Source organism: Nematolebias whitei, chromosome 1, assembly GCF_014905685.2.
Source record: "Nematolebias whitei isolate Nwh7 chromosome 1, NemWhi1, whole genome shotgun sequence".
Taxonomy (NCBI): Eukaryota; Metazoa; Chordata; class Actinopteri; order Cyprinodontiformes; family Rivulidae; genus Nematolebias; species Nematolebias whitei.
The window spans coordinates 74,343,380-74,353,734 of NC_056498.1; the positions used below are offsets into that span (position 1 = coordinate 74,343,380).

At 39.7% G+C, this 10,355-nt stretch overlaps 1 protein-coding gene across 1 annotated transcript in view; it reads left to right on the plus strand.

The window, feature by feature from the left end:
- The first annotated feature begins 1,165 nt into the window (after positions 1 to 1,165).
- The window catches only part of supt3h (SPT3 homolog, SAGA and STAGA complex component), a 13,213-nt gene continuing 4,023 nt past the window's right edge, over positions 1,166 to 10,355 (plus strand). The window contains exons 1-7 of the mRNA XM_037680572.1: positions 1,166 to 1,245; positions 6,070 to 6,154; positions 6,246 to 6,332; positions 6,462 to 6,558; positions 6,658 to 6,794; positions 6,873 to 6,948; positions 7,058 to 7,170. Coding sequence (XP_037536500.1) covers positions 1,166 to 1,245; positions 6,070 to 6,154; positions 6,246 to 6,332; positions 6,462 to 6,558; positions 6,658 to 6,794; positions 6,873 to 6,948; positions 7,058 to 7,170 — 675 coding nt within the window. The remainder of the gene's footprint in view (positions 1,246 to 6,069; positions 6,155 to 6,245; positions 6,333 to 6,461; positions 6,559 to 6,657; positions 6,795 to 6,872; positions 6,949 to 7,057; positions 7,171 to 10,355) is intronic.

The following is a 10,355-nucleotide window of genomic DNA, read 5'->3' on the forward strand; positions in this document are numbered from 1 at the left end:
GTATGTATGTATGTATGTATGTATGTATGTATGTATGTATGTATGTGTGTGTGTATGTGTGTGTGTGTGAACTGTATATACATTTAAAAGACACCAGCCTTCAGACTATGAAAATGAAAAAAACTACATCTACGTGACACAACACAAGCGGCGTCTTACGTCATCAGCCCGCGTCGAAAATAGAGCAAAACTAGGATATCAATGTTTAGTGGCATTGTTTTGGTAGAGCTCGGTGAGTGTTTAAAGTGATTTTTGACCTTGTTCTCCTTGTTTTTCGCTTCATTTCCCTTCGTCTCCTGAACGCTCAGTTTTTGTTGTTGTCCTCGTTGTGATGAACTCACCGCAGTGTTTGAATAGGAGGGAACTGCGCTGTATTATTATTCAGATTTGACTGCCGGAGGGGAAGTCCGTGCGGTCAAACCACCTGTCCAACTGTCTGAGTCTCTGCGTTTATTCGCCTCACATATTTTCTGCTATCTTGTTTTTTTAAGCTTTGTCTCAGCTTCTGCTCTTCTGTCACCCAAACTTCAATTATCCAGGCTAAATGACTTGAACACACCAAAAAAACTACAGCAACATATTAATTAATCTGGTTTGTTTGTTTGTTTGTTTGTTTGACGGTGTTTGTTTGATCGTACAGTACTGATGACCTATGGTCTGAGTTTGGCCCTAGTTTGTGTGGAAAATCAGTAACTTTAGGAAAGAACGACCACGAGAGACATGATTTGAGGACTGGTAATGTACAGTAATATAATTATCACATGCAATGAAAAGTGGATTTTTAAATTAAAGCAGAGCTTGACTTCATATTAAACATTGCACTCAAAAATATAAACATATGAGAAGATTATAGAAACACATTTGGTATTTTCATTTGATAGGCATTTATTAAATCTCCAAGCCTATCAGTAAGTTTATTTACTCTTTTTTTTTCCTGGCCAGTAAATAGAATGATTGTTGTTCCCACAGCAAAGATAAAACTAATCATTTTATGACTTTAAAATGATTTTTAATCATGAATTATTTGTAAAACCGTGCTTAAAGGCAGAACAACACAAGATTACAAAATAACCTCAGAAAAGGGTTAAATGTTTGCACTTTCTATGATCATTAAAAGCATTTTTAGTCAGTTTTATTGAAGTTTTTTTGTTTTTGTGTCAGTCTGATGGCTGGATCTGCCACCTCCAGTTCTAAGGACCGTCCAGCTTCGAGGACCAGTTTCATCCCAGAGCTGCAAAGCATGATGTAATACACACTCACACACACACACACACACACACACTGAACGCATCTCACCCCAGTACAGCATGGAGCTGGTGCTGCTGAACAGACTGTTTGAAGCCATGAGAACCTGTTCCGGAAAAAATAAAATGAATCTGTGAATCATATTTGTTCAGTTCAGTTCTGATCACAGACGTCCAAAACAACAATATCAATACATTTAGGTCTGGAAGCTGAGTCTGATGTCTTGTCTTAGTTTTGCAATCAAACTACTTTTTCGTGTGAATTTAACCACTCGTATATTCAAACTATCAGCTTGATTGGCATTAATGTAACTTTATACTTTTTAAATGACTGGTGTTTAACTTTATTTACAAAACAAATCCCAGCAGAAACGAGTTACATTTAGCTTTTAGCTACTGTTTTTCTCAATTTAGCTTTAAACTTAAGTTTTTTTTAGCTGTTGTGCTAATCTTTTACTTACTGTTTTGCTGACTTTGAGCTTTTGTTTTACGTGTTTGAACTTTAACACTTTAGTTAAAAATTAATTCTTTACCAAGTTTCATCAAATCATTCAGCACCCAGCGTTCACACGGCTTCTTCAAATTATATAGTTGTAATTATTTACTGTCCATGCAGATTATAACTTCCATTCGTTTTTTGGGATTAAAAGCGGTAATCTTTAATGTGTAAAGTCTGACCCTGAGGTTTGCATGTGAACATTGTTGCAGTGAGTTTAAAAGTTGTGGGTTTGTCTGTGAAACAAAACTGGATGTCACAAAATCCTCGGTAAACTCACAGCCTGCAGAAGGTTAATTTATCACAGCATCAGATGTCGCTTAATCTAACAGAATTGTAGCCATTTAAAAAGTCAATTATTGTTGAAGGTAAATGGACAGAGAATCTACAATTTTAAAGTTTTCGGATTCTCTTTTCTTGTCTTTAAGTGTTTATTTATAAATGCAACCAATTTATGAAACTAACAGTTTTAACTAGAGAACTGTCATTTCCTGTGAAAATGCAGTGTGAATGCATGTTTCTGAATGATTTCAGCTGAAAATATTCCATCACTAAACTTAATATGAGTTGAATTTTAACAGCTGATATTTGCTGAAAGCAGGAAAATAAAAGGAAAGCAGCAGAAAAACTGCAAACATGTGTTAAAGAAAGCTGACTACAGCAAAATTGTAGCAGAAATGAGCAGAGTAAGCTAAAGTAAGCAGAGATAGACTGAATAGATTACAAATAATCTGAAATCAGCAAAAACAAGTTGAAGTTAGCAAAAACTTAGCTGAAAAAAAAAAACAGCTGAAATTAACAGAAAGAGGCTGAAAAGGCAGAAAAAATATGAATTTAGCTGAAAGAAGCTGAAATGAGCAGTAAAAAGCTGAAACAGAACAGAAGCTGACATGAGCAGTAAAGGGCTTCAAACATCTCCAGGCTTTGAAGGATGTGGAGAGAGAGCTCCATTCATTTTCCATGAGGACAACATGGCCGACAAAGCTAAATATTTCAACAAGTAAAAAATGCACAAAGACCAGAAGTCCCAGCAGGAATGTCCTGAATGAGCCGAATGTTTTGGTACTCGAATTGTTGAAATTGAATCTAATTAATTTATTGTTTAATAAAATTAGTAGAACTGTGCCAGTTGTGAGTGAAATATAAAACCAGTGCACCTTCATGACATGTACTGGTTTTAACTGGTTATTTAAAGTAAATGTTTGTTTTAGTTCTATTTGTCTTCCAACCGCTTGTGCATTGTGATATCCATGAGTGTGTGTGTGTGTGTTCACACTCACCTTGTGTTTTGTGCGGTGGGTAGATGCTGGCGGCGGTTAAAGAGGCTAAAACCCAACTATACCCCAAAACCTAAAACTGCCGCTCAGAACCTCTGAGCCTGAGGCCGACCTGCCCGCAACCCCAGACCAGAGCCAAGCTCACCTGTATGATGGATATGACTGACAACAGCCAATCACGGAACAGCTAAAGGTGGTGGGGGTGGGGGTGGTGGGGTCAGTTGTGGTTGTGATGGAGGAAAAGAAAGGAGAGAGATGTTGAGGAGAGATGAGAGAAGAGCTGCAGGATGTGGCTTGAAGTCAATTTGTTAGGATGGAAGTGGCCTGTCTGGATGCAAATTGGGGTTTGACCAAATTATGGTCAAAGGTGTATGTGTGTGTGTGCGTGTGCACGTGTGTGTGTGTGTAGCCTTTTGACCCCAGTGTATTTGCAAACTCTGCTCATTGTAATGAAGACTTTGATTTGTATGCACATGCAAATTGTACTATGAACATAATTTAATTGAATCTAAAAGAAAAAAATATTTTTTAAGAGCGCGTGACAAAAATAACTTTTACTGCGTTAACGCTTTAATATTATTTATTTCCTTTTGTGAACGAAAGGGACCAATAAAGGTCAAATCAAATGTTCAGAAGTGCAACAAAAACTGAATCTGTTCATTTGAACCAAAGTGGAATGATCTTTTCTGATCAACTTCAGTGAACGATCTATTGAAATCTATAGAAATCAACATGGCAGCAATGAGCTCCTCTGCTCCAGGCTCAGTGTGGTAACAACCGAACCAAACTAGCCAGTGTCTGTCTGTTCCTTGTAAAACGGCTGAACGTCTGATTCAAAAGCTTGAAGGCACCTGTGCTACTAAACACACAGAGTAACAAACGTGACTGTAATTAAAAGATTAAAGGTCTCTTTAAGGGTACCAACAACAAACCTGCTCTTGTTATTTTCACATAAATTTGTAAAACAAACAACAAGTCATTCATTTTCACATTTTTTTGTTTACTGCATACTTAAAGCCTTAATAAATACATTAATGATTGCTTCTAACTCGGTCACATTTCAGAAAAAAACAAGTGTATAAATGAGCAGTAAAGGGCCCGGCATACTCCGCCAAACAGTCGGGGCACGGTCACATGGGTGTAGGACGTTTGTTTCCTCACACACTTTCTATAGTACACAAGACACAGACACGGAGCTCCTGGGAAACCCCTCCCAGTGCAGTATACGTCACCACACAGTTCAGTTCAATTTAGTTTAAAGTCACAACAGAAGTCTCCTCAGAGCTGAACAGAAACATTCACATACATATAAAAGATAATTACTGTAGTAAAAGTTCTCTATCTGAGGAAGACAGCAGACTCACTGAATCTTCATTTAGTCGCACTCTCCCATCCTGAGCAAGCACAAAGGAGACGGTGGAAAGGAAAAACCACATGCAGAAATTCAAATACAAATAGATGGGCTGAATATTGAAAAAGTTCATGAAAACAAATTTCTAGGTGTCATTAACCGCACATCAGATATGTTCAAAGTAAAGTCTCAAAAAGTATTGTCCTCTTAAACAAAGTCAAGTCGGTCTTAGAACAAAAAGGATCACATGTAATCTACTGTTCACTAATCTTACCTTATTTAAGTTATTGTGCAGAAATCTGGGGCAACAATTACAAAACGACACTACAGGCATTAACAATACTGCCAAAAAGAGCAATAAGAAATAGATAAGGTGAGCGGCAATCTGCTTCGACCGGCTGTGTTTCAGAGGACAGGAAGTAGAAACAAACAGAACGACAGGTCCACATGTTGGTTCTATAGGAAGAAAAACAAAAAGCATGTTAAGATAGAAATAATTACAAATACCAACAGGTAGAGTAGAGCAAGTAAAGACGGCAGCAGAATGAGGAAATGTGGTTAGTTTGTCCTCCAGCAGTCTAAGCCTAGCAGCATAACTATGGGATAGCTCAGGAAACCCAAGCCGAACCTAACTATAGGATTTAGCAAAAAGGAAAGACTTAATCCTAATCTTAAAACTGGACAATGTGTCAGCCTCATGGACAAAGATTGGAAGTTGGTTCCACAAGAGAGGAGCCTGATAAGTTAAAGATCTGCCTCCCGTTCTGCTTTTAGAAACTCTAGGAACCACAAGTAAACCTGCAGTCTGAGAGTGAGGTGCTCTGTTAGGAAAATATGGAACAGTAAGATCTGTAAGATAAGATGGAGCTAGGTTGTTGAGGGCTTTGTAGGTTAGAAGTAAGATTTTGAATTCAATGGATTTGACAGGGAGCCAGTGGAGAGAAGCTAAAACTGGAGAGATATGATCTCTCCCACTAACTCCAGTTAAGACTCTGGCAGCAGCATTTTAGATTAATTGAAGACTTTTTAATGAAGCTAGTGGACACCCAGATAATAAACCATTGCAATAGTCCAGTCTAGACGTGCACAGGTTTCTTCCCACCAGAGTCTCCACTCCGTCCCTGCTGTTTGGACACAAATCCATCATGAAGAGGCACCACACTTTCCAGCAGACAGACTCCTCCATACACAATGTCTGCACGATCTCCATCCAACGTACTGATTTGGTATATTTAAAGAGTTGTACATCTGAATGTCTGCGTATTTCGACATTGACGAACACGCCCACAAACTTCTGATCAATCACACAATCCTTGGTGCAAACGCCTGTGAGAAAAAGTTCGGCCTGGGCTTTGTGTCGAGAAGGGGCAAAGCTGCTCTGAGAACAAAATGACGTGGTTTTCATCACACAACTACGTCAGTGAGAGCCGATTTTACCACTTTGGGCGGACTATTCCTGGCCCTTAAGGAGTTCAACAAATGCATCCTTGTCTGTACCTGAACACACGTGTAGATAAACACGTCTCTGGCAGGATGTAAAATAATTTCTCACAAGTAGATTCAAACACGTGAGTGCAGCCACTGCCTCTTTATAGATCCTCCAATTATCAGCTGCATTTTTTCTCATTTTTGGGGAGATGTACTCTAAGGTTTGTTTGGTTTTACGTCGACCTGATCAAATGTCGGTGCGTGTTTGTTCAGGTTTGCTTTGGGAGATGCTCGCAGACCTCTGCATGAAACCGCAGCCCTGGTTGAGGACATCGTACACACTCAGCTCATTAATATGGTAACGGACCTGAAACCAACGTTTGGAACTGCTGGATCTCATGTCTCCTGGTTGTTTCATACCTGAACATCTCTGTTGGTTTGTTTATCAGCTGCACCAGGCCTGTGACAGCGCTGCACTTCGGGGTTCGAGGGTCATCTCAGCTGAGGACATCCTGTTCCTGATGAGGAGAGACAAGGTGGAGAGATTACAAACTGCTTACACTCAAAAATTCATCAAGAAAAGTTCTTCTCACCACTAACCCAAATAAAACAGCTTTACAAGAAATGACTGTCTCATCTCTTCTGCCTGAATATCTGTCTTTCAGAAGAAGCTGGCACGACTGATCAAGTATCTCCAGTTCAGAGATTATAAATCCAAGCTTCTGAAAACTTTAGAGGATGAAGACGTGCAGCAGGAGCCAGGTAAACACTTGGACTTGTATTAAAGTACACGTTTGAGAGCCAGACTCCAGCTGGAACTGATGGTTTGGGCTGTCGATTTATATTTTGTCTCCTTGTCAGGTGGTGCAGCTGCTGGTGGGAACCAGCGGAGGCAGCGACTGGCCCAGGACTTCCTAGCATGGATGGATCAGACAGGTGAACTTCTGTCATTGGCTGAGCGACAGGAAGTAGATCCCATCAAACAGGAAAGGATGGAGGTCAGAGGTCGCCTGCTGCATGTTAAAGTTTACTGGAGATATGGTTGATGTTCACTGGAACTCTGTCTGAATATTCAGCGGTTGGAGCGTCAGACTCGGAATATGGATCCGGCTCAGTACTCGGAGTTCTGTGAGAGTCGACAGCTCAGCTTCGGTAAGGATTCATTTTTCTGGAACATGGTCAGATTTTTCTGGTGTACATGGTTTTCAGGATTGTACAAGTCACAGTGTGACTCTTTGTTTCTTTATTGTGTGTTCTGCAGCCAAGAAAGCCTCCAAGTTCCGGGACTGGTTGGACTGCAGCAGCCTGGAGCTGAAACCCAACAGCGTTGCCATGGAGATCCTCTCATACCTGGCGTATGAGACCGTTGCACAGGTAAGAAACAACACTGAACCACATCTGCACCACATCTTCAGCATGCACAGATAACAAATACACTGACCTTTGTCTGTCTGTCCATCCATCCACCCACCCTCCATCCATCAGTCCATCCCCCCTTCCATCCATCAGTCCATCCATCCGCCCCCTCAGCCATCCATCTTTCCATCCATTCATCCATCCATTTATCCATTCATGCATCCATCCACTCACCCATCCATCCATTCTTCCATCCATCCATCCATCCACCCTTCCATCCATCCACCTACCTACCCACCCACCAATCTATCCATCCATTCCATCCATCTATCCTCCCTTCCATCCATCATTCCATCCATCCATCTGTCCATCCATTTCATTCATCCATCCATTCCATCCACCCATCCTTTCTGACATCCATCCATCCACTTACCCATCCATTTTTTATTTATTTATTTATTTAATTTTTAAACAGGAAAAGATTAAAAGAAATCGGGCCTGGCTCAGCATAATTGCTGTTTTACAGCAGGTTCCTGTTCTGCAGAACATAAATTAAGCACACAGATATTCAGCACCACACCTCATCAATAGACATACAGACACATCACATTACAAAACACAAGAACAGCAGCATTTACACGGCAGACACCTAACAGTGATTGCAAAAGAAGGAGTCTAACAGATGACGCACATGAGTCTTCTTAAAAAGTGCCAATGTTGAGATGGATTTCACATGTTGTGGAGTGTCATTCCATGCTTTGGTGTAAACATAGAAAAACGATCTCTGTCCATAACAGTTTTTAAAGGCTGGTAGTGGCAATTGTCCGCTTGTAGCAGCTCTAGTTGAGCGACCATTTCCACACTTGGATTTAGGGATCAAAGCAGAGAGAGCTACATTATTAATACCATAAAAAACCTGGAAATACAACTTAATACTGCTGTGTAGGACATAATTTTGAAAAGTTAAAGCATTTGAAGAAGAAAGAGCTGTACAGTGATGAGTCCAACCAGGGAGTTTGTTGTGGATTTTGTAGGCCCTGTTGTAGAGCCTAGCGATGGGTTTTAATATTTCATTAGTAGTGAGAGACCAGACAGGTAAACAGTACGACAGAGTTGAAAGTATTATGGCATGAAGATAAGTGTTGGAAACAGAAGATGTCAGATTTGATCTAATTTTGGAGTAAACATACATTTTTTGTTTCAGCTTAGTACATAAGGATTGCACATGATCATGATAAGTTAAATGAGAATCCAAAATAACTCCCAGATATTTATAAGTAGTGACAATAGAAAGAGGTTTGTTTAAAAAAGAGGATTTGATATAGTAAAATGTTTCCTAGGTGAGGAAAAATACATGCATACGGTTTTTTTTACATTAATCGTTAAGCGATTTTCTTGTAGCCAGAAATGAAATTGCTGAAGATCTGCATGTAACTGACTGTTGATAGAATCAGTATTTGAACCAGACAGGAAAAGAACAGTATCATCAGCGTACATTAAAATATTAGAGTGATTAAGTACTTTTGGAAGGTCATTTATGTAAAGTAAAAAAAGCAATGGTCCCAGTATACTACCCTGCGGGACTCCCACAGAGCATGGCAGTGATCGGGATATACAACTTCCATGTTTCACTACCTGACACCTGTCAGTTAAATAGGAAGAAAACATTTGTATTGCAGAAGAAGAAAGTTGAAAAGAAGTCAATTTTTGTAAGAGAGTATAATGATCGACTGTATCGAAGGCTTTACGGAAATCAATGTATACAGAACCAGTTATTTGACCTTTATTCAGAGCAGCACGTATTTGTTCAGTAAATAATATTAATGTTGACATGGTTGATCGAGAAGCACGAAAACCATGTTGGTTATCACTTAACATATTATTAACCTCTAAATGGTGAAGTAATTGGTTAAATAGTGTTTTTTCAAGTAACTTGGAAAAAGTTGGAAGAACTGAAATTGGTCGATAATTTGAAACATCAGTTGGATCGCCAGATTTGAAAATAGGAGTAATCTGTGCAGACTTCCAGGCAACGGGAAAAATGGACTGTGTAATGCATAAGTTAAGCAGGTGATGGAATAATGGTACAAAAGTGCTGAGATGCGTTTTCAGGAAGTTCATATTTAACTTGAATATATCACAGGCATGTGAGCTTTTTAAAGACTGTAATATATCCAATATATCAGTCTGTGAAATTTCTGAAAAGGAAAACATCTCAGAGGTGTCACATGATTTAGATGACTTTGGCCTATTAGAAGGCCCAGATAACAAATCCCGAACAGAAGAAACAAAGTATTCATTAAATTGGTTAGCAATTTTTTCGTGATCAGAAATAAGCACACCTTCTACTGAAATCTGTAAATTTTTGTTGAAAGTTTTGTTGTTATTTTCTCCTGTTATAGATTTAATTGTTTGCCACAATGTTTTTGGGTTTGTTCCAGCTGAAATAATTTGCCTTTCAAAATACTGTTGTTTAGCTTTACGTAATTCAGCAGTGCATTTATTTCGATAATGATTAAAATGCAACTTATTTTCAGGTGTTTTTGATAGTCTATAAGTTTTCAGAGAGGAGGCTTTCAGCTTTAAGAAGTGTATTATATATAGTGTATTATTATCCTTCCATCCATCCACCCACCCATCCATCCTTCCATCCATCCACCCACCCATCCATCCATCCATCTACCCACATACCCTTACATCATCCATCCATCCTTACATCCATACATCCACTCACACACCCTTCCTTCAATCCATCCACCCACCCACCCTTACATCCATCTATACACCTTTACATTCATCCATCCATCCATCCACCTTCCATACATCTGTCCCCATCCATTCCATACATCCATGCACACTTCCATCCATCATTCCATCCATCCATCTGCTCATGCATTTCATCCATCCACCCTTCCATCCATCCACCCACCCACCCACTCATCCATTCCACTCACTCATCCATCCATCCTTCCTTCCATCCATCCATCCATCCACCCACCCACTCATTCATTCCACTCACTCATCCATCCATCCTATTATATATAGTGTATTATTATCCTTCCATCCATCCACCCACCCATCCATCCTTCCATCCATCCACCCACCCATCCATCCATCCATCTACCCACATACCCTTACATCATCCATCCATCCTTACATCCATACATCCACTCACACACCCTTCCTTCAATCCATCCACCCAC